The sequence below is a fragment of the Panthera leo genome, chromosome A2 (genome assembly GCF_018350215.1).
Source record: "Panthera leo isolate Ple1 chromosome A2, P.leo_Ple1_pat1.1, whole genome shotgun sequence".
Lineage (NCBI taxonomy): Eukaryota > Metazoa > Chordata > Mammalia > Carnivora > Felidae > Panthera > Panthera leo.
The window spans coordinates 25677248-25703200 of record NC_056680.1 but is presented as its reverse complement, the minus strand read 5'-3'; the positions used below and the strand labels follow the sequence as shown (position 1 = coordinate 25703200).

At 37.2% G+C, this 25953-nt stretch overlaps 1 protein-coding gene across 25 annotated transcripts in view; it reads right to left on the bottom strand.

Annotated features, from left to right (window-relative positions):
* LOC122214492 (sarcolemma associated protein) overlaps positions 1-25953 on the bottom strand; it is a 151622-nt gene that overhangs the window by 18561 nt on the left and 107108 nt on the right. For 24 of the 25 annotated variants that reach the window (XM_042929766.1, XM_042929752.1, XM_042929756.1 and 21 more), the window contains 3 exons: positions 17377-17436; positions 11818-11898; positions 11452-11511 (listed from right to left, as the gene is read on the bottom strand). In XM_042929766.1, coding sequence (XP_042785700.1) covers positions 11452-11511; positions 11818-11898; positions 17377-17436 — 201 coding nt within the window. Of the gene's footprint in view, positions 1-11451; positions 11512-11817; positions 11899-12030; positions 12217-17376; positions 17437-25953 lie in introns of those variants that run through there. The other variant, XM_042929778.1, reaches the window with a different exon arrangement.

Below are 25953 nucleotides of genomic sequence, written 5' to 3'. Positions count from 1 at the left end.
GAGAGAGCAGAGACAGAGATAGAGACAGAGAGAGAGAGAGAGAAAGCACATGAGTGTGAACGAAGAGGAGCAGAGAGAGAATCCCAAGCAGGCTCTGTGCTGTCAGAGCAGAACCCAAAACAGGGCTCAATCTCATGATCCTGGGATCATAACCTGAGCTGAAATCAAGAGTTGGATGCTTTAACTGACTGAGTCACCCAGGTGCCCCAAAATTTTCTGCTATTGAACACTGCCTGAAATAAGTATATTATCAGTTAGACCATATTCTTCTAGTGCATTCTATTTGACTATTACTTTGGCTTACAAGTAGCTCAGGCATAACTACTAAAAAAAGAGCCAAGAGAGGCACCTAGCTGGCTTGGTTGGTAAAGCATCGGGGTTGTAAGTTTGAGCCCCAGGTTGGGTATAGAGATTACTTAAAAATAAAATCTTAAAAAAAAAAAAAAAAAGCTAAAAATAAAAGTTTACAATATGATTACAGCTGGTCTTAGATGTTACATACCCATATTTTCATACTCCTAGACTATATCCTACTTTTTCCTGCAGGGAAAAGTAATTTTGAGCTTGATTTCATTTATTCTAGTCAACCTATCAATTCCTCCTTCAAATGGTCTCTTGGTAAAGAGGGAGGCATGTAAACAGAGAGAGATTTTCCAGTTGGCAGGAGCACTGTCACAGCAACTACAAAATTTCTCTTCTAACACCACACATTAGAGTCTGCAAAAGTCCCAGCTGCCCATCTCTGGATTTGTCATTACGTAGGACAGTGTCGTTATTGTCAGGAGTATTTAGGAGGGATGTGTCATGACGCCTGCACGTTATTTTCAAGTGGGTTAGCAAAAAAAAAAAAACAAAAAAAAAAACAAAAAACATACACACACCAAAAACTACATAAAATCCTTCAGTGGATAATTTCTTAGTTCTCTGTGTGTGTGTGTTTAAATTTTATTTTTATTTATCTATTTTTTATCTTAAGAAAAAGTTTTTAATATTTATTTTTGAGAGTGTGCATGTGCGCGCGCGCACGCGCACACACACATACACACACACACACACACACGAGATGGGGAGAGGCAGAGAGTGAAGGGGACAAAGAATCCAAAGTAGGTTCCAGGCTCCAAGCTGTCAGCACAGAGCCCGATATGGGGCTCAAACCCACGAACTATGAGATCATGACCTGAGCTGAAGTTGGATGCTTAACCGACTGAGCCACCCAGGCGCCCCAGTTTATTTATTTGTTTTTCAAATGTTTATTTGAGAGAGATAGAGCACACGAGAGTGGGGAAGGGGCAGAGAGAAAGGGAGACAGAGGATCTGAAGTGAGCCCTGCGCTGACAGCAGCAAGCCCAACATGGGGCTCGAACTCAGGAACTGTGAGATCATGACCAGAGCCGAAGTTGGATGTTTAACTGACTGAGCCACCCTGGCACCCCTAAGTTATATTTTATTTATTTTGAGAGAGAAAAAGAGAGAAAGAGAGGGAGGAGGAGGGGCAGACAGAGAAGGAGAGACAGAATTCCAAACAGGCTCCACAGCCCAACGTGGGGTTCCATCCCAGGAACTGTGAGATCATGACCTGAGCCGCAATCAAGAGCCAGATGCTCAACCAACTGAGCCAACCAGGTGTCACTGTTTGTGTTTTTTTTTTTTTTTTTTTTTTTTAACTTAGCCCTTTTGACATTTGGGGCTGAATAATTCTTTATTCAGGAGGCTGTCCTGTGGATTGTGACATGGGTTTTTGTTTTTGTTTTGTTTTTTGGTGCAAAAAGGTGATTTTATTAAAGCACAGGGACAGGATCCATGGGCAGAAAGAGCTGCCAATTGTGAGATGTTTAGTAGTTTCCCTGATCCCTACTCATTAGATGCCACTAGCATTCATTCTGAGTTGTACTAACCAAACGTTTCCATATATTGCCAAACGTCCCTCTGGGGATAAAACTGCTCCACGTTGAGAACTACTGTTCCATCTTAATAATTTGATAACCAAGAACAAACAAATCTATACGTAGACTTCTCTTCCACAGAAGCACTGATTAGTACCTCTGAAACTGCTTTTTGTATATTCTAAAAGTGATCAAATAAATACTGTAGATAAAGAGAGCCAGGTTTCTCATCGTTGGAGAATAGAATTAAAGATATGGAAACAGGGAAGACAAAATTAATCCTGTGGTGTAGGGTACGAATTAGAGTATGAACTCAAATAGATCTGAATGTGTAGACAAATGCAGATGTAGAAATAAATACAGGTACGTGAGGCTGTATATATACACATACACATATGTGTGGGCATAAGTATATGTGTACATCTATTTCTTAAATGTCTGCTGAGTGGGCCTAGAAGCAATGAACACACCAAATACTCAGATCTTAGTTTCTAAATACTATTCTCCACTGAAAGAGAACTAGAGCTCTTTGGAGAAATTGTTGATTTCATTGCTAAGGGTAGGAAAGTACAAGATGAACGTAAAACATCTTTTGGGTCAGAAAGTAGGAAAGGGTTCGAAGAATGGTTGGTTCATGTTGAAAAGATACAAGGGGCTCCCACTGGCCAAACATGGGACAATGTGAGCATCAAAATAAATAATGACAAAGAGAGGTTATAAGCCACTGAATAACACATTAGTCCATGATGTCACAATGATGTAAGTAAAGGAAGGAAGGAAAGAAAGAAGGAAGAGAGGGAGGGAAGGGAAGAGAAGAAAATTCTTCCTTATATTAGAAAGCCAGCTGACAAATGTAGAAGGAATGAGAATTAGGAAATTACTATTTGGCAACTATTATAGTAATAATTGATTCAGGCAAGAAGCCTCAGTAGATGCTACCACTAAGTAGATAAAAGTTGAGAAGTAACAGGATATGTATACAAAGTTAACATCACCAGTGACAGAACAATTCAACATCAGTTGTCACTTGATATGATGTCCAATGTTATTACTGAGGAACATTGCACAAATAACCGTGCTTTTCAAAAATGTCAATGTGACGAAACATAAAGACTGAGGAATTGTTCCAGATCAAAGGAGAACAAAGACACATGATACTGAATACAATGTATGACTCAAGATATTCTCTTATAATGACACTATTTTTCTTTATAAAAGACATTATTGACACAACTGACAAGATGTGTGTGAATAAGGTCTGTGAATGTGATCATGTAATATATCCATGTTACTTTCCTAACTGTGAAAGTTACATGGTGGCTATGTAAGAGAAACAGGAAATAAACACTGGAGTATTCAGGAGTAAAGGCTAGCAGGTCTGCAATCTACTCTCAATCGGTCAGGGAGAGAGAGGAAGGTGGATGGAGGAGGGAAGGAGATGGATAAATCAAATCCTGTAAAGTGGTAACAGCAAATGCAGTGAAATGTTAACATTTGGAGAAATCTGGATGAAGAGTACATGGAATTCTTTGTTCTATTCTTATAACTTTTCTTTAAGTCTGAAACTGTATTAAAATAAAAAGTTAAGGTGTGCCTGGGTGGCTCCATTGGTTAAGCATTTAAGTCTTGATTTCGGCTCAGGTCATGATCTCACGGTTTGTGAGACTGAGCCCCATGTCGAACTCCATGCTGACAGTGTGGAGCCCACTTGGGATTCTCTTCCTCTCTCTGTGCCCCTCCTCCACTCACATGCTTGCTCTCTCTCTCTCTCAATAAATAAATACACTTAAAACTTAAAAAATACTTTACTAAAATAAAAAGTTAAAAGAAGCATTTCTAAAAACACATATCTACATATACATACAAAAAAGAAAAAAATTAAAATAAAGAAAATGTGGCAAAATACTAACAACTGTTGAATCATAAATATATGAGTGTTTTTGGTACTCTTCAACTTTTCTTGTGTTTGAAATTTTTCATAATTAAAAAAGATAAATGAAATTACCAATCCCAATGCTACAATCTTAGAGTAAGCACCAATCATTTCTGTCCAAATTCTTGCCCTTAACCTTTCCTGCCCTTCTGCATTCTATCCTACACGGGGATATTAAAGCAATTCCCTTACTTAGATCAAGAACCTATATTGACTTTCTTTTGTATCAAGTGCAGACATCTTTATCTGACTTCTAAATTTCTCCACAATCCAGTCATTACTTATTTTCCACTAGTCACTAATATACTCAATCCCTACTAGTCTCCTTAGTAGCTCTGCCTCATGACTACTTTCCTCACACACTTTTGCTCATGCATTCTCTTTTACTCCTCCAAGCCTGCCCATCCTTTAAAGCCCAGGCTGAAGCTTCTGCATCTAACCCCCTGACATCTAACTCCTAGTGCACAGTGGTCTCTTGCCTGATTTCAAGAGCTTGATAGTAAAACCTAAGCAAACTGATAAGCTCCTTACAAGTTCTCTTAATTGTTCAATAGCATTTTCTTTCATTAAAAAAATTTTTTTTAATTTTAGAGAGAGAGAGAGTGTGGGAATGGGGAAGGGGCAGAGGGAGACTGAGAAAGAATACCAAGCAGGCTCCACACTCAGCACAGGGTCCAATGTGGGGCTCAATCCTACAACTCTGGGATCATGACCTGAGCCAAAATCAAGACTTAAATCCTCAACCGACGGAGCCACCCAGGCACCCCTAGTTTCATTTTTTAAAGGAGCATGAACCCATATAGATACATAAAAGTTTGGAAGAGACCTACTCATTTCATTTTACAAATGAGGAAATAAAAGTCCAGAGATCTGAAATGGCTTACACATCTGGGAAGTGGTAGAGAGAGGACTAGAATTCTCACTCTAATCCAATTGTCTTTCCATGGTAACTTCTTAGTTATATCGCAGAAATTAGCTTTAATTAGCATCCATTCCTAACAACCAACTCTTATTTTTTCTTCAGAAATAAGAGGGTTCCTATCAGGGATTTCCTTTTAGTAACGCATGTTAAATGCATATATGTTTCACACTTATGCTCCATACTCTATGGAAATACTATATACTCCATCTAATACAATGCTAGACATACAATGGGCACTTAACTATCTGATTAATGATATACAAGGTAACCAAAGATTTGCATCTAAAATGTGTAGATTTAAAAAATAAACATAATAATCATATATGAATTAATACAATAACTAGAGAACTATTTCATTTTATAAATGAAGAATCATATATAATCCATCTTTAAGGTCTATTAAAGCAGACAGTTTTTGTCTGCAGCAGAACAATTCCCTTGATCAGTGATGTTGTGAAACAAAACTAATACTTGTTTTTTAAACTAAAAACAATGGAACAGATTTTATGTTAAGTAATTATGTTTCAGAAAACTAAATATAATCTACACATTAATAAATTGTGCTAACAAGGGATTTACTATTTGCAAATTATTTCTTTGTACCACATAGGAAAAAGGATCGGCATTTTAATTAGAGCAAATAAGATGCCATGTATCAAATAATGGACACGTACAAATTCTACATAGTGTTTGATCACAGAAGTTGAAGATACTGATCAAAAATCTTTACAAATTAAATATAATATAATATAATATAATATAATATAATATAATATACACAAAGACTATATTCAAACTAGTCAAGTAAGTACTGTACAGATCCTGTTTACAGAAAACCAAGTGCCAATTTTTTTTATCAAAGACCAATAAGCAAATCTTTTTCTGCTAAGGTTGATAAGTGCACACTGTATTTCATATGGTTATGTGGGAAAATGCATTATTAGTTTACTATGGCTTGGATCCTCTCTCATAGTGCCTTACTTTTGTCACAGGAAGGGATTTTTTGTATGAAGCTACTTCACAATCTTGGGGAAAGTGTTGTGATGAGGACTGGTGGAAAGTGTTTAGCTGAAAATAAGTGAAAACCTTTCTAAGCCAAATCCATTTTATTTAGATGTGCAAGTCAAGCAGAAATAAATGTTTTTTAGGAACCATGATAAAGTGGAAAGATTAACAGAATCTGTTTTCTCCTTCACATAAATAGTGTATCCTTAGAACTGCCTGGTGTATGTAGTCTGGGCTAGGGGCCAGCTTTTCTTAGACTAAGGCTAAATTCTGTAAAGAGATCCACACCATAGAAGAACCCACGAAATGAATCAGCCCTGGCACACAGAATACAGACAAGATATCCTCAACTGAATTTGGTGTTTTAACTTAGAGGTTTTAAACTTAAATTCTGGAGGTTTGATTTAAAACCTGACCTTTGCTTTAAACATGGTTGAGATACTCCGGATCATGTGGAAAAGGGCCAAATCAAAGCACTTCTTCCCAAGTTCTATTTTGCATGTGTGTGTTGAAGGCTGACGTAGCCTCAACGCCATGATAGTTACCTCATCAACTAACAGAAGTGATCTGGCTGAGGCAGCTGGCCAGGTGAATGCGCCCTCTTTCTACTACGACTGCTGTCCCTTTGGAAGGTCTGGCAGTTGCAGGCTTGGTTGATGAGAATAACCATCACAGTGCAGAAAGATCATTTTTCCGTCATAAGTATGTGCAGCCATGTGAGATAGTCCTAGGTGGCACCCTAACTATGAATTTAAGTTTGGCAGCATCCTTTTACTGCCGGTTCTCGCTTCTTTGCCATTCCTTCTGACCAGCCGGGTTCTTGACAACTGGTTCTTTTGCTGGCTCCTCCATCCTCCCCATTGTCCTTTTCTTTCTCCTTAAGTTCTCCCTGCTATAATGGTCCAATTCTCTTATGCAGAAAATTCCCAAACACGTTACTGCCTTTTTTCTGACCAAGTCTTACCTTTCATCACATTTGTGCCACATAGCCTGTGCTCCATCACACTTGTGTTCTTGTACACTTCCCTGTCTCTGACAGATGTTATTCAGACTTTAAACATTATTTCTACTTGTAAATGAAGGCGGTATTTTAAAGAAATGCATGGCTCCTTTTCCCTTCTTGGCATACTCTGACTTATCTTTAACCACCTCATTTAGGGAGCCTATCCTGACTACTGCTCTACCCAAACCCTGCCCTAGCCAGGAAGTTAGCTGTGCTCTCCAAAGTTTCTACCACACCCATTAAAACATTTACTATACTATCAACATATCTCTTTCCTCCATATGACTGCAGCCTCCTCATGTGTCGTACCTCTGTATCTCTTGGGTCAATAAATATCTCAGAAATAAGTGAAAATGACTTTCTGGCCCTACTTTCTGTCTTGCACTTCCAACTGCATTTCTGGTTCCTTGGATGACAATACAAAACTGGAGCACCTCTGAATGTGAAAGGAAGCACTTTTAATAATTGTGCTGGGACCATGGGCATAAATGGTTCCAGGCAAACCAGAATCTGTGTTCAGGTCACCCTCTCTGTTCAATGATGCGAACAGGAAGTGATGTTTCAAACTTAAACCATCACTTTCCTCACAGGACATCTCTTCTTCCAGAAATAATATTCTTGTTAATAACACTACCGTCCTTTTAGTAACTCAGGGTCAAATGCTGGAATTCTATCTAACTTCCATTTATCTCTCATATTCAGTTCCTTAGGACTACAGATTCAAGGTAAGATTACTGAAGGAAAGATGATAAAGACAAGAACAGGGACCCAAACTGGATTTTGTTCTTTGTTTAAATTTTCACAGCAGGCATTCTAGTTCATACTCTCAATGATTACCTAAGCCTCCTAACTGGTTGCCTTACCTCCAGCCTCTACCTATTCCAGTTCATCCAACAAATCGCCCCAAAATACAGGTCTCATCATATCATTTCTGCACTTAGAAGCTATAGAATTCTGCCAAAAGAATCACTGCAATCTACAAAACACTCAAATGATTATGTGAACAAACTTTAATTGTACTTGTCAAACCCAACCCAAATTATCTAGCTTGTGGTTTCTAATATTCCCTTTGTCTAAGAAGGTATCTCGATCTTCTCCTCTTATAATCATACCCACTTAAAAAAATCTGTATCTCGATAGATAAGAAAGGTAAGAAAAACAAAAAAGATCTCTAAAAGAAAAACAAAAAAATAAATAACTGTAATGCTATTACCACACTGCAAATAACAAGCAATTCCTTAATATCAAGTATCTAGTCAGTATTAAAGTTTTCCCACTGTCTCAAATTCTTTTTGAGTTGGATTGTATGAAGTTCCAAACAAGGTTCACACACTGCATTTAGTTGACATATCTCTTATATCTCTTTTAATTCATAGGCTTCCCAATCCTCCTTTCCTTTTTATCCACAAACCTTGCAATTTACTTTTGTGTGTCCTAGAAAATTCTCCACATTCTGGATTTCGCTGTTGTATCCCCAGCACCTCATTTAGGTAATGTCCCTAGTTCTTTACACATCCTGCAAGTTGGCAGTTGGATCTAGAATCCCAACCAGATTCAGGACTCAGTTTTTGTCACTGAACAGGCCATATGTGTATGACACACTTTCAGGACCATCTCAAATGATACTTCCTTCATGAGGCTCAAATTGCCTTTCCTGCCCATCTTCCAAGATAAACAAAAAGGAACAAAAAAACTGCCCATTCTTTCTTTCTCTGTCCTTAAACAACCACCAGGAAGCAGCTTATCATCTATACCTCTCCTATCACCAATTGGACTAGAAACTCCTCAAACCCCAAGGACAGTCTTATCAGAGTTTAAAACCACTGAAGTCCCTGGCATAGTTCTTTATATAGAGCAAACTTGTATTAGATACTACTTAGACTGAATTCTGGTTTTCTTTTTACCTTTTTGGGGGAAATGATTAAACATACAGAAACTTGCGGTTCAAGTCACATCTTTATTTCTCCCTCAAAAATGTCATAAATTGGTTGAAAATAAATTTTCAGGAAAAAGGCACTACTGCTATCCTCATTTTATTTATATCTCATGGTGAATATTTGATCTATTTCATTCTCTTCCTCATACTAGGTGATTAACACGAAAGGTAGCACATTATAATTCTAAATCAAGATTGGCCCTTTTTTTTTTTAGAAGGGAAAGAATAAAATTTAAAAACAGTGGTTCAGGGGTGCCCGGGCGGCTCAGTCAGTTAAGCGTCTGACTTCAGCTCAGGTCATGATCTCACGGTTTGTGGGTTCAAGCCCCGCATTGGGCTCTGTGCTGACAGCTCAGAGCCTAGAGCCTGCTTCAGATTCTATGTCGCCCACTGTCTCTGCCCCCCACCCCCCACTTGCACTCTGTCTCTCAAAAATGAATAAACATTAAAAAAAATTTGAAAAGAAACAAAAACAAGAACAGCGGTTCAAAAAGTCAAGCACAGGGGTTCAAGGAGGAAAAAAAAGGACAACTACTTTGTACTACTTTGTACAACTCTCAAGGTTAACCCTATGGCTTAATAATTGATATTTTTCATTTAAGAGAAAAGTTCCGTCAGCCCACTAAACCTAATCATAGAGATTACAAAGCATAACCACATACAATCAACCATAACCCAAGTGCTTCTAATAGGTGCCAGTGGATATATTATTTTCAAGAAATCATACAAGTCTTACAAAAGAGAAACAATGGAAAAACAACCATTTAGGCTTATCACCACTAACTGCTTCCCCTAAAAGATATAGTAGGAAATAATAGTTTTTAAACCCCATAATCTTATTCAATTAATGAAAAGTTACTCTTTAACACATAGGTCTGCTTTTGTCAATCACCAACATCATTATTAGCAGTGTCTTCATCATGATGCTTAACAGGTTATGTTCCCAGCACCATGGTGAATGATCTACGTGCATTATATCATTTAATCCTCACAATAAATTTCAATTTGACAAACGAAAAAAACTGAAGCACAAAGCGGGTAAGCAATTTGCCTAAGGACAAATTACAAATAAACGGCGGAGCTGGGACTGAACCCAGAGCTCTCTGACTCAACTTCTTAGGTAGAGTGTGTCACTTTCCTAACGCTCTATGGTTTTATAACTTTGATGTAAGAGGTCTATTGTTAATTCAATCAACAAATAACTGAACATCTGGCATTGTGGTAGGCAACAGGATAAAAGTAAAATATAAAACAGACTGACACATAAAATCACAAGAGCACTAGTAACAGTTGAATATAATTAACACAAGCATAATTGTTACTTATAAATCAATCTGCACTTGGCTGCTGAAAAGATTTCTGGGAGATTTCTATAGTAAAAAAGACCGTAAAACAGCTACTTTTGTATGACAGGTGCTCATTACTCTTGTTTCTCTATGTTCCCACAAAGGCCCAGGGGTTCCGGCAGTTTTTGAGCATCAGTAACAGTTTACACAGCAACAGTATTGCATTTCTGAGAAGAATCAGAAATGCTCCAAGATGAGACTTCTAGACTATGCAAACATTAACTCAGACTTATTACTACAACGCTAGAAAAAAAAGCATGCCTCATCAACACCAAAGGTCACCTGGGAAGAGTGCAGATCAGTAAGAGTGCCAGAAAAGTACTGGAAACTATGATTGTACTGAAAGACAGGTTGACAATTGTGCTGCCTGGGCCAGTAATCCTCAGAGCTTCCCTTAGTAATGGAATTCAGTCAGAGGTACCTCAAAGAGTGATGCGAGCTTTACTATCCAGGGGGAAGAAGAGAGAAGGCCAGGATGCCCAGATTAAGGATCTCTAAAAGAATCTGGGTAATCTCTTTGTTAATTCCTATCACTGACAACTAGGCCAGCAGCAGGGTCATATAGGGTGAAACTAAGGCTTCCTTATATAATCCAAAACCCAGGGTCTGGACTAAGAGATTCCTTAAAAGCCCAGCCAGAAGCATAAGCATCTCTACACAGAGAAACTTCCACAGGCTGTTTTTGCTCATTCCAGACGGTTGCCTACGGTTAGTCCAGTGGGCTGAACTTATATGTCAACTTATCCTGTATACAAAAGGCAATATAAAAGACACTATATGGTGACAATCACAAACTTATCAGTAGGCCACCCAAAGCACTTTATTTTAAAAACACTTCGATAAATGTTGACTTATTTACTATTATTATCAGTCTAAATAAGTAAATATCAAGAAATAAATGTAGTTCTCATTTAGAAGTGATATGAGTGAAAGTTTATTACATGCACTGCTTATCTTAGGCCTACCTAAAATTTCTAGAAGACTGTCCTAAGAACCTGGGGATGTTTACTGGAGGATGAGGGCCAGAAAATGAGGAAATTTACAACTGTTACCATATGACAACAGAGAAAACAGGTAATTCTTTCAAGAACATTAATATTTTCTTCTCTAATTTATGTTAAAGGTGGTAATGAGCTTCTCTCAACAATATAAAGGTAAACACAAAAAAAACACAGCTGCATTTCATATTCTTACCATTTACCATTCTGCCCTTCATAACCTTGATTGATCCAAATTATTTTACAATTGAAGTATTTTCATTTGAAGCATCGGCACCAACACCAACATTTTAAATTTTAGTTCCTGCTACTTTAGAGAACCTATCTTAATCTTTTAACTAAACTTAAAACTTCACATAAGACATGCAATTTTTTGGTAAATCTGATGCTCTGATTTAAAATGTTATAAAAACATGTTAAAGTACCTTTTAATAGGGACACTTTAGCAAGAGGTTCATTTAGGTCTTGCTCATCCATTTGGGCGTCTGCAGGGGGGGAAAGATAATTACAAACAGTAATCAGCTCTATCATCAAGCTATCACTATCAAAATAAGTAAGTGAAATTTATACAGGTATTGTATTTGGATAGGTGAAAGTAATTTTAACAATATATCCAAGGTTCAAGGGAGTATCTCCACAAACGGAAGGAGACTGCCTTTTCCCCCAAACACAAACTTTGAAATCTCCACTCACATTAACCTGCATACCTAAACTGCTCAGACAGTGATAATAATATCTGTAGATCTGCAAATACTACGTTACAACTCACCTGTAGTGTCGTTACAACTCACCTGTAGTGTCGTCACTACTCTTTTCCTTGCTTGGACTCAGAGTATCCGACAAATCAGATTCCTTTGCTCTTGCCTGGTTTTCTACCAAGAAAAAAAATAAAAGTAGAATCTCATTACAACTATATCAATAAAACCACCTTAGGCTTTGAGAGCTCTAAATCTACTGATATGCAAAATACTTTTAAAATTAACTGAGGTCACTGCCTCTCTTACTTCTTCACCACTCCACTTCAAAATGGAATGCTGGTTATTACACGTGGCTCATATTAAATTATAATGTGGATCGTGTCTGCTGTGCAGAGGGCTGGGGCTTTTGTCAAGGCTGTCCACTGGCCAACTAGAAACAAAAATGAAGCAAGCTTTGCTAAAGTATGCAGAGAACTGCAACAAATATAGCAAAGTTCCAGGACAATGTGGACATTGTTTGAAGATGATGAAAGGAAATGGCTCTCTTATATAAAAACACTAGTTAGGTTGCCTGAGCAATAGTTATACCAAGTTTTGGGGTTATTTGCAAGTGCTGTGCTGCCTGATCCAATGAAGATATCTCAAGCCCTGTTTTCAACAAATTGCTCTCAAAAATCCTAATTATAAGCCCACCAATGTTATTAAAGATGACCGGCAATTAGATCCTTATCTCTAATGGCACATCTGCGTGTTCTATGGCGTGCATTTGAATAGCATTTACAGAGATGGTCATTTCCCCGTTCTCCACAAGGCCTCAGCCAAGTTTTATATCCCAGGATTTAGCTATAATTTGGTCTCTGCATTAATTCACACATGAGCTCTGTTTCAGTCAGGCTAGCCTCTTTACAGGGCTGAGACATGCCAGCTCACTACGACCTCTAACTCTTTGCTTGAGTTGATATTTTGCTAAACTCAATGACCATTCTACTTGGCCTATTCATTAAGATGCAGCTTAAGCCCCAATACCTCTAACAAAGTCTTCATTTCTCCATCATGCTGCTCCTTTTTATTGCAGCTTCTCTGTGTCATATGATTTTGTAATTAATCATGTTCTATTTTATATTCTATGTGTATATATGTATCTGATTTCTTTAGTTAGATTATAAATTCCCTGCGCATATGATTATTTTTTTATAATGTTATGCTGTTGGCTATCCTGTTTGTGGTAATACATACCAAACATTTAAATGTGCGTATCTACTTCTAGTACTTCTAAGGAAAAAAGACTTCACATAGTATTATAAGGATGTTCATTGCAGCATTGTTCATTATGGAATGGAAAACATTCAAGATATATTCCTTACTATTAAGTAAAAATAAAGGTTGCTAAAGAACAGTGCATAATATGACCCCATTAAGATTGAAAATAGCTATACATTTAGCTATGAATTTTCAGTTGTGCATATTTATTGAAGTCTAGAAGGATCTACAACAGAGATACTCATGATCATATCTGAAGGTAGGGTCATGGCAGATATTTACTTTCTAACTTCATAATGTCATACATCGTTTGAAAAAATTATATTATTTTATAATCAACTAAATCAAGAGATATTTTCCATTTTGAAAGTAATCAGAAACATCCAAAACCATTAATATTAAAATATATTTAATAATATTAGAATGTAACTTATTATGACCATTTCATTAAGAACATCCTTAGAATTGGTGGCTTAATTTGTGAAATAGGTGACAGATTGCAAGAAGACTCTTGCTTCTTTTCTCACTGCCATTTCTAGTCCGAGGCCAACTGCTGAGAGACACAGAGCTTAGATTAGAAGTGAAGTCACTGACCACAGAGGCCCATGGGAATCCGATCTATGACCTCTGGTGCATTCACAGTGTGCTATAATCAGACATTTCTGAATGTTCTAGTTTTAATCACAAAGTTACAGTCTCAAACAAGGCAGGCTAATACTTCTAATCTATACACAGAAAAGGGATGACTGTGGGAGAATAGAAAAATGACTGTCTTTTGATTTTAAAATTCTTGGCAATTTTATGATCAAGATACTGAGGTAAACCAAGAAGACTATATTTTCAAAAGTATTCTTCTGGCTTAGAAGGAACTCTATCTTATATTAAAGTATTAGCTGGGGAAGTAAAATTAAAGGTGGGACCAAATCTTCCATTAAGATCTTACTAGAATATTAAGTTCCATGAGGGCTGGGATTTTTGTCTGTTTTGTTAACTGCTATCTCCCCATTGCAGAAAACAGTGCACAGTGCATAGTAGGTGCTCCAAAATCAGATGTTTGAAGGCACAAGTCTACTTTGAGTAAGAAGACAAAGTTTTGAGCAAGTCAAATTATGGTCCATCACTGTTATGTCCTGATATTACAATTATTATGTGGAGGCAAACCAAATCTACTCAAGAATGAAACACAGGACACAAAAAAAGAGAAGTAGAGTATCTCCTTCTTTTTAAAACATCCATTCTTTAGCTATGAAGCAGCACCCAACTTTCTAGTATTAGCAAGTCCTGGGGCTCCTGGGTGGCTCAGTTGGTTGCCTCTTGGTTTCAGCTCAGGTCATGATCTTATGGTTCGCAATTGATTCTCTGTCTTGCCCCTCCTTCACTCTCTCTCTCTCAAGATAAATAAACTGAATGAAAGAAAGAAAGAAAGAAAGAAAGAAAGAAAGAAAGAAAGAAAGAAAGAAAGAAAAAGAGAGAGAGAGAGAGAGAGAGAGAGAGAAAGAAAGAACGAACCCTCCTTACTGGTTGATTTTCTGTGCAGTACTTAATCATTAAGATACACACCAATAATATATAGAAGGAAACAGAAGAATAGCTACCAACACCAATATCAAAACTGTTCCCAAACTGGAAAGTCTGCAAGGTGACTATTTTCACTGTATCTCTGAGAAGACATTATGATGGATGGGCAAAACACTGGCCAGAGACCACTTCCTATACCAATGGAACCATTAGTTGGAAAAGAAAGCAAGAAGGGAAGTGAGAACTAAACATTTGTTGAATACCAGAACAATGTTTCTTGCTTTGTGAGCAATATTTCATTAAATTCCCACAATTAAATATTGTCAATTCTACTTTACACATGAGGAAACTGAAGTTTAAAGAGCTAAAGTGAGTTGCTGGAGGGCATACAGCTAGTTAGTGGTAGTACCTGGGGTTGAAACCATCTGTTTTATCTACTAGTATTCTTTCCACTTCCACCCTAAGACTACAGTAAACACACAATGACTACGAGTTGAGTTAGGGTTTAAATAGAAAGCACATGCAACCTATGATTATATTTTGCATTAGATGAAATATCTGAAGGAAACACTTAGACTTGTAACAGCTGGTAATTAGCAATTTCTAACAACTGATATTTTCTTTTTTTTTTTTAACGTTTTTATTTATTTTTAAGAGACAGAAGGAGACAGAGCACAAGCAGGGGAGGAGCATAGAGAGTGGGAGACACTGAATCCGAAGCCGGCTCCAGACTCTGAGCTGTCAGCACAGAGCCAGACTCAAGGCTTGACCCATGAACCGTGAGATCATGACCCGAGCCAAAGTCAGACGCTTAACTGACTGAGTTACCCAGCTGCCCCACAACTGATATTTTCCATGCAGAGAACAAATCCTATCAAAAATGTCACTGATGAGAGAATTTTAAAATAAAACGATTTAGCCAAATCCAAAAGAAATATTTTATAGCCAGATATGAAATTCTTAAAATGTAACTTATTTTATCTAGTTTGTTACAAGGATTAGTGTACCTCTGCACATTAACCGTGAGAAACGCTTGTAAAATGTTGACTGCTGACAAAAAAATCTCTGGGTATGTAAAACTTGTGTCTATATTATCAATTTTAACAGATGTATTTTATTACTTGTGTGGACTTACTTGCTATAATTAATAAATGCCCTTATTATTGGACACTTCCGTTTTCCTCTTTTTGCTTTAAAACATTGATGTAAATACCCTTGCATATCTGTCTAATTTGTTCCTTAACATAAAAACCCAGAAGTGGGATTGCTGGATCAAAATGCATGCTCTTTAAAGCTTTCAGCACATATTTTACGGCCAGGTTTCTTTTTTAAAAAAAAAATTTTTTTTAACGTTTATTTATTTTTGAGACAGAGAGAGACAGAGCATGAACGGGGAGGGTCAGAGAGAGAGGGAGACACAGAATGTGAAACAGGCTCCAGGCTCTGAGCTGTCAGCACAGAGCCCGACGCGGGGCTCGAACTCACAGACCGCGAGATCATGACCTGAGCTGAAGTCGGACGCTTAGCCGACTGAGCCACCCAGGCGCCCCTATGGCCAGGTTTCAAAAGCAAATGTAAGGTGGCACAAATCTTTTTCAATAATTACATCATATAATTTCAAGCAAATATATTCTAATTCAGAATGTATTAAATAGAAGCACTAAAGTAGCAAGATATTTTTCTTTAACTAAGAAGCACTGATTTTTTCCCCCTTAGGCTCTCCTTGTACTTCAAGTGCTGGCTATTCAACTCATCTGATTAGGTGCTTCTGTGGTGAAGTAAAAGCTATGTTGAAGTCTGCTCTCATCTCACTTTAATAAGATGAAATAAATTGCCACATGTACTAAAAATAGTTCATTGCTCTGAAACCCAATGCCTGTTTGCCAGAACAATATTAGTGATGCATATTCTATGCATTCTTTCCCCAAATATGGCATCTGTCATGCACAAAATTCAGAACGGAAGCCACCAGATACTTGAAATAACATTCTTCTTTTAAATATTTTTAAAAGTCGAAATGGATTCAGTTACGTTCATAAAACAAAATGTACTGAAGCAGAGTATTTGAAACTTTTATCACTCATTGTTTTAACTGGCCAAAAAGATTGTGAACCTAGTTACAAATTTTATAGCGGTATCTTCTGATGAAAGTCTTAGGTATGATAATGATAATAATGAGCGTATCATACCAAATTTATTTGACCAATTTCCCTAATGCATAAAAGTGACTCGACAATATAATGCTTTAAAACTCACTTTTCTTCTCTGACAATTGTAACAGAAAATAATTAATAGAATAAACTATTTCAATTTATAAGACTCTCATCATAAAATATAAGAAGACCCCACATAATCACTTTTGTTTAAATCAAACTGAGTTGCCGAAAATTAACAAAATATAAATTTCATAAGGAATGTTAAAGGTATAACAATTACAGAAACAGACATGCAAGCATTTTTCACCTGTTTTACATTGTTTCATTAAAAGATTTACATTGTGTTTAATTAAAATTTTATATCAAATGTAACAAATATCAAATACAAAACCTGAAAATAATGCTAGAAGCAAGACAGATCAGAACAAATCTTTTACTACCTAAAGAATCTACTTCAAGCATTAAAAAAAAAAAAACAAAAAACCCCACACATATATACCCATTTAAAAGTTAAAAAGAAACTTTCTAATTAAGATATCCTTCTTACAACAGAACTCCGACTATTTTATATTATATGATACCATTACTGGATTGCCATTTGGTGAGCTATAAGAAATAAATTGATGGTTAAAATACTATGACCTTGGAAATGTACACTAACATCTATTGTCCAAAAGAATAATTTTCAAAACCCACAGAAAACCCACAGAAAACAAACCTTTTGAAAGCTTTGTTTCTTCTACCACTTTGGTTAGATGCCCCTCGACGATCAGCTTCTCTGCCAAAGAAAATAAACGTTACTATCCAAGCCCAAACCGAGTAGCATTTCCCTGAGCGGCGCAGTGTAACACATTCCATGACCAAATTTAAAGATGATAATATTACTCCCATGACTAGGCTTGTACAAAAACTTGAAGCTGGAAGGAGAACTAAGAAAACTCGAACTATAATTATAACAGCACAATCAGATTAATGCAGAAATCTGGGGGCAGGGGGACAATTTGTCTTTTATTTTCATTAGTTTTTACCTTAGTCAAAAAGCCTAGACCGTTTTAAAAAGGATTCATAACAAATAAACCTTCTTTAAATCAAGGATATGAAGTTGAAATAAAGGAATTCTGAGAAAGTATGTATTTAAATAAAGAATACAAATTAGGTTATGCCAATAGTTTCCCAATTGATACAATTCAGCACAGATGCATATATGACATGCTTCAGTAAAATGAATCATTTTAGAAGAGACAAATATTTAAAGATATTAAAACAAATATTGTTTTGTTTTGTTTCGTTCTATAGGTGATTCTCTGTAAATGTATAATATACAGCTTCTTCATAATTTATTTAAATCCAGATTTTCATATTCTATGCTTCACTGAGAATGGTATCTATTCTAATTATCCCCTTATTTAATCCTGTATGCCAGCTGGGCTCCTTGAATTTACACGTTTGCAGTATATGAGGTCATTTCTCTATTCCTTCACTCTTCAAATCCAATGTAGCTTGGACTCTATACCCACCATCCAACCAACGAAACTGCTCCAAGATTACTATAACCTCCAAAGCCCATGGCTCCTTTTAATAATTTTCATTTTGCACAGGCTCCTTGCAGTATGTGGTACTATTTGCTCCTGCCTCCTTAAAAAATTTTTCTTTAAGTCTAAGTAATAGATTTGGATAATTTTTAAAAGGTAGTCCTATAAGATGTATAATGTAAGCTGTCCTACCCATCTTCTGTCCTACTCTACTCCATTCTTGAATTTCACTTCCTAGAAGCACAACATTGTTTTTGAAGAAGGAACAACGTTTTGAGCACCTGGGTGGTTCAGTCCAGTCCACTAAGTGTCCAATTCTTTATTTTTGTCTCAGGTCATGATCCCTCAGTCGTGGGGTCGAGCCCCACATCAGGCTCTGTGCTGAGTATGGAACCTGCTTGAGATTCTCTCATTGTCCCTTTCTCTCTTGGCCCCTCTCCCCAGCTTGTGCTCACTCGCTCTCTCTCAAAAATTAATAAACATTAAAATACAATACAATACAATACAATACAATACAATACAATACAATAATATTGTGTTGGGGTTCACAGGTGGCTCAGTTGGTTAAGTGTCTGGCTCTTGATATCAGTTCGGGTCATGATCTCACCACTCATGAGATCAAGCCCCATGCGGGGCTCTGCGCTGACAGCACAGAGCCTGCTTGGGATTCTCTCTTTCTCCTCTCTCTCAAAATAAAGAAATAAACACTTAAAAAAATACCATGTTGAGCATTCAGTGCATCCTTTCAGTTTAGAAGCTCCTATCTTCCATTCTGGGAAATTACCTTCTATTCTAACAAATTCTGTTTCATTTCTTTTCTCCCACTCTCTCCCTTCCTACACTCTGGAAATCTTATTATTCAGATGTTAGATCTTCCTCCTTTGTTTCTAAAATAAAACCTCAAACCAGCTCGTGTCTTTTTTGTTATATTTTCTGGAATATTCCCTCTACTTTCTCTTCCAACACTAACTCAAAAAGATATATGCACCCCCGTGTTCATTGCAGCATTATTTACAATAGCCAAATATGGAAACAACCTAAGTGTCCACTGATGCATGAATGGATAAAGAAAATGTGGTGTGTATGTGTATGCACAAATACACACAATGGAATATTACTTAGCCATTAAAAAAATGAAATCTTGCCTTTTGGGATAATATGGATGGACCTTGAGGGTATTATACTAAGTAAAATAAAGTCAGACAGAGAAAGATAAATACCATATGATCTCACTTACATGTGGAATTAAAAAAAAAACACACACACACAATCTCATAGATAAGAGAACAGATTGGTTGTTACAAGGTAGGAGGGGTGGGGGTGAAAGGAATGGGTGAGGGGGTTCAAAGGTTAAAAAAATGACCTTAAGCATAATAATGCAGAACACAAAACCATATGTGAAAGGACAGACAGATCTGCCCTCATATAAATTAAAATTTTCTGTATGACCGACCACTCACTAAAACACAGCTAATGGGCCAGTGGCAGACATAGAGAAAATATCTGAAAAATTAACAGATAAGAGGTTATTCATTCATTCATTCATTCATTCATTGAACAATTAATTAGGGGCTACCTACTATGTGCCAGATACTGTCTTATGTGCTGGAAACATCAGAATGAACAAATGACAAGATCCCTGCCTTTCTGGTTCATACATTCTAATGGGGTGAGGAGGGAGAGAGGATAAAGAAATAAACAGTATGTCAGATGGAGGCAATGTAGAAAAATGAAGCATGGAAGAAGGAAAGGGAGTATGGGGATGGCAAGCGAAAATGTGAGGCACTTCAAAAACGAGTAAGAAAAGTCAAACACCACAACAGAAAAGGGGCAAAGAATAACAACATTGAATTCACAGGCCAAGAAAAGCAAATGTCCAGTAAACATGTGGAGTTCAGGGTCTACCCACTGAAACAACGCCATGGCCTTATGCACTTATCAGTTCAGCAAACATTCAGTACCAGGAGGGGTGCGTAAAAGAGTAATCTTGTGTCCTTCTGGCGGGAGTGTAAATTGGTATCATTTTATTTTTAGAGGGCAATTTTGACAGCACCTATGCAAATGTTGAAAGGACATGTCCTTTGATCCCACAGTCCCTATTTTATGTATTACCCTGGAAAGAGACAATTGTACAGATTTTCAATGCAGCATTGTCTATATTTATGAAGGGAGTGAAAAATTTTTTTAGTTCTACCAGGAAAAAAAAAAGGTGTTAATTAATCTTCAAGATCTCTATCAACAACAAATTCACTTTTAATAGCATTAACTACCTGCTATATTTGCATAACTTCTAAATGTTGATGCCTAGTCTAACTCTCTCGTAGGTCTCAGAACACGTTTGTCTAACTACTTCCCAAACATCTTCACCTAGTGACCCCATGAGAACTTAATTTCACCATGTTTAAAATGGAATTTATTTTCTCTTCCTTTCTCTTGGATTGATTTGGTATCTCTCCTCTCCTCATCCATAGCCCATCATTCACATCTCTAATAAGCTATACTGCAGGTATCTATTGATGTCTACCTTTCCCAACATACTATGAACTTTTTGAGAAATACACTCATTCCTTCAAATATTTACCGTGTGCCAGGTGCAATACTAAGTACTTCTCATGGATTACCAAGGTAAATGTGATAAATATAGGAATTTAGAGTCTAGTGACAGCAGGAAGTTATCTCATCAATAATTTAATTCCCAACACAATTCTTACATATAAAACAGGTTCCACAAATGTTGTTACATGAATACAGCAAAATAATAATATAAATGCAGACTTTGAAAGGCATTCCAGGGGCGCCTGGGTGGCGCAGTCGGTTAAGCGTCCGACTTCAGCCAGGTCACGATCTCACGGTCCGTGAGTTCGAGCCCCGCGTCAGGCTCTGGGCTGATGGCTCGGAGCCTGGAGCCTGTTTCCGATTCTGTGTCTCCCTCTCTCTCTGCCCCTCCCCCATTCATGCTCTGTCTCTCTCTGTCCCAAAAATAAAATAAAAAAACGTTGAAAAAAAAAATTAAAAAAAAAAAAAAAAAAAAAAAAAAAAAAAAGAAAGGCATTCCAATCTTTCTCTAGTATGTTGACGATCTAAGTAGCACCTTGTTTAAAAAATTATAAACATACATTAAGAGTAATTTATGGGGCGCCTGGGTGGCGCAGTCGGTTAAGCGTCCGACTTCAGCCAGGTCACGATCTCGCGGTCCGGTCCGTGAGTTCGAGCCCCGCGTCAGGCTCTGGGCTGATGGCTCGGAGCCTGGAGCCTGTTTCCGATTCTGTGTCTCCCTCTCTCTGCCCCTCCCCCGTTCATGCTCTGTCTCTCTCTGTCCCAAAAATAAATAAAAAAAAAAAAAAAAAAAAAAAAGAGTAATTTATTACTTGGGGCACCTGGGTGGCTGAGTAGGTTAAGCGCCCGACTTTGGCTCAGGTCATGATCTCACAGTTTGTGGGTTCAAGCCCTGCGTCGGGCTCTGTGCTAACAGCTCACAGCCTGGAGCCTGCTTCAGATTCTGTGTCTCACTCTCTCTCTGACACTCCCCCCCCCCCCCGCCCCCCCACTCACACTCTGTCTCTGTCTCTCTCAAGAATAAATAAACATGAAAGAAATTTTTTAAAAAAGGGTAATTTATTACTCAAAATGCTCACCTTTAGGAAAAAATCTGAAGTCCCTACCATGCCTTACAAAGTCTATATTATCTAGCTCAGGGGTCAGCCAACTAAAGCTCCACAGGGCCAAAAACAGCCTGCTGCCTGTTGGGTAAATAAAGTTTTAGAGGAACAAAGCCGAATATATTCGTGTACATATACTGTCCTCGGCTGCTTTCCACTAAAATGGCAGAGTTTAGTAGTTGCAACTGAGAATTTATAGCCTGCAAAGCCTAAAATATTTACTACCTGGCCCTTTATTTAAAAAAAAGAAAAGAAAAGAAAGAAAACATTTTTATTGTTCTAAAAGTGCAGTTTCAGACCAGTTCTAGTTTTCACACAGTTTCTCTCTCACACACTCTTTCCCCAGATACATGTACTCCTCACTTAGCTTAGTCCCAAATCTGTTCAAATTCCCTATGTTACCTTTGTTGCTACCTATTGGCTTACATTCTTTTATTTTTCTTCAGTGGACGTATCACTACTTGACATGTTATTAGTTTATCAGTTTTTGTCTCCTCCAGAGACTGTAAACTCCATGAAGGCAAATCTTTCTTTGTCTTGTTCATTTCTGTACCCCCTACAGCTAAAATAATGCCTGGTATATACATAATAGATGCTTAATAAATATTTGCTGAATGAATGAACTGAATACCTATTTTTAAAGGGATCAAACTTGGAAAAATTATTTGAATGTTTTCATCATTCTAAAAAACTAAGAATTAAATATGCAAAAAGTTTTGCATAGTACTAGTATCTAAGTGCTAAATAATAATTATCTGCTGCTATTGTCACTATTGAAACATTTAAGGTTAGATGATCAAATCTGATGAGTCATTAGTGGCCTATAATCAAATAATTGAGAAAAGGGATACTGTTTTATTTTTTTTTAATGTTTATTTATTTATTCAGAGAGAGAGAGAGAGAGAGAGAGAGAGAGAGAGAGAAGGGAAGGGGCAAAGAGATAGAGAGAGGGAGAGAGAATCCTAAGCAGGCTTTGCACTGAGCAATGTGAGGCTCAATCCCACTCAACCACACGGGGCTCAATCCCAGATCATGATCTGGGCTGAAATCAAGAGTAGGATGCTCAACCAACTGAGCTACTCAGGCACCCTGAAAAGAACACTGTTTTAAAAAAAGCTTCTAACCACTGGTTCTCAAACTTGGAGTGAACACTTCAATTCTTTGGGAGCACTAAAAGTCAGAGGCTACTCAGAGACTCAGACGAAAGCCTCCATATAATGATAAATGCAGGCCTTGAAAGAACTACTTGGCCTGGCACAACTGAAAGATAAAGTACAGGATTTTCTTTCTTTTTAAAAACTCCCTCTTTTTGAGGGACACTCTAGGGAGATAATTATTCTTTTCCCCTCTTTTAAAACCATACTTATTTATTGTGACAAATAACATACAGAGAGGGACACAAAACACAAAAGTACAGGTTAATAATTTTTTTTTTAAAGCAAATGTCTGTATGACTACAGCTCAAATCAAGAAACATAACCTAACCACAAGGGCGCCTGGGAGCGTCTGACTCTTGGTTTCAGCTAGGGTCATGATCCCAGGATTCTGGGATTATGCTGAGCATGGAACCTGCTCCAGATTCTCTCTCTCTCCCTCTGCCCCTCCCCTGCTGACTTTCTCCCTCCCTCCCTCTCTCTCAAATAAAGAAAAAATAAAACAAAGAAAAGACCCTAACCACAACCCCCTAAAGCTTCCCATGTTTCCCTTTCCAATAAAAACCCCATAAAGGTAACCACTGTCCCGACTTTGTGGTATTTAATTTCTTGCATTTCTTTATAGCCACACTACCCAAATATGCATGTCTAAATAATACACTATAATTTTAGTGTTTTGACCTTCACATAAATGTAATACTACAGTATGTATTCTTTTGTGTCAGGCATCTTTCATCAAATATACCCAGTGTATATTTCTCCATTTGACTGCTGAAGATCTTTTGGGTTATTTCTAATTTTGAACTGTGAATGATGCTGCTGTGAATATTTTTGCATTTGTATCTGACATGCATGGGTAGGCATTTCTGTAGGGAACCTACCAAAGAGCATAACTGATGGGCATAGTAAGTCTGACATTGGAGAACTATCACCTAAGCATTTAATTTAATCGAAAAACATATGATGGCATTGTAGAAACTGCCAGATCTGGTAAAAAACTGATTAGAACAGAACCAAATTTATTTCTTATGGGTGATAAATGTAAATTATGTACTAACTATATTACTATGTGGCACAAAATAAAAATAAAAAACAATGCATTCAAAAGAAGTGCAAAGGGGTCACTTGAGTGGTTCGGTTGGTTAAGCGTCTGACTACAGCTCAGGTCATGATTGTGGTTCGTGGGTTCACACTCCATGTCAGACTCTGTGCTGACAGCTCAGAGCCTAGAGTCTGCTTAGGATTCTGTGTCTTCCTCTCTCTCTGTACCTCTTCCGTTCACGCTCTCTCACTCTCACAAAAATGAATAAACATTAAAAAAAAAAAGTGCAAAGGGAGCACAGGTGTGCCTAGACTGGATTAAATTCTTCAAGCTGAAGAGCCATTTTCCTCACATGACAGCTACAACCAACTAAAAGCAGAATATAAACTCAAACGGCACTATTCAGATACTGCTGTCAGCTGCCTAGGAATCTTAAGTGACAGAAGAGAAGAGCAGATCAATATAAAAGAACTACATAATCAGCTATTTGTAACTGCCGACCTGGAAAATATATTTAAGTCTGAAAGTTAGGTTTCATTCAAAAAATAATGTTATCACTTGGGTATCAAAATAATGTGCTGGAGACCACATTTTCTAAATGGCATGTGTACTAGTAATTAAAAAGTTAGAGAATCTTTAGATTGTCAGGAACATATGAATTTAACAAGAACAATAAAACTAGGTCAATCAGCTTTCACTGTCTTGTGACTGGGAATAAAAAGGGGAAAAAAGTTACTCCTGCAAGAAAACTCCCACTAACACTCTTTCCAATCTCCCCACCATAAGTTTTCTACCTATTAGTTAGCATATATTTCTGTGTGGCTGGCATTACTAAGAGTACTAGTAAATATGATCTCATTTAATTCTCATAGTAATCCTATGAAGTAGGAACTACCATCCCATTCTGTAAATGAGGAAATTGAGGTTTAAAGAAGTTATACTGCCCATTCATACTGCCAAAGAGGAACCAAAACAGAATTCACATCTAAGATCCTCTGATCCAATTCTAAATATCATAAATGAAAATGAACTACAAGTCACCTAGAAAGTCATTAAAGGGACATACAGCAAAGAAACTGACATTAGAATTAACATCAAACGTAACAAAGTAAAAATGAACAATCAGCATTCAACATCAAACCCACAATTTATTTCCTTCACAGAGTAGCAGTTCACAAAATAGAAATAAAGCTTTAGAACCTAAAGCAGGGGAGGCCTAACCTTAATAGGACAGACTTTTACAAAAGTATTAGTTTTTGCAGCAAAATAAAATTAATTAAAGCAATTCCTGCTATAGAAGATAGTCTGCTTTTTCATAAAAACAGTTCCAGAAGCTACTTGTCCTAAAACCTGAGAATAAAGAACAAAAGAGAAAAAAGTTGAGAATTCATAGATTGAAAGCTAAACAAAATGAACCAATTTAAAGAATACAGACAGTTTTTTAAGAAAGAAGCAATCTACATATCAAAACACTATTGGCATAAATTTAAGACTATCTGCTATGCAGTTATACTGGGAGAAAATCTGGTAGAAATGTTGGAAAGTTAGCTGACTGGGAACATGATTGACACAAATAAACAACAAACAAAAACCCTCCAATATATCCTAGATTGGTCAACTCTAAATACAAAGAAATAAAAAATAAGTGGGGTGCCTGGGTTGCTCAGTTGGTTAAACGTATGACTCTTGATTTCAGCTCAGGTCATGATGCCAGGGTCGTCAGATCAAACCCCATGTCAGGCTCCGTGGTGAACATGGAACCTGCTTAGAATTCTTTCTCTCTCTCTTTCTTTCTCCACCCCGCCCCCCACCCCCTCCCAAGCACCTCCTCTGCTCATGCACGTGCTCTCTCTCAAATTAAAAAAAAAAAAAAAAAGAAATTTAGCAACATCTAGTTTAAATTAATAA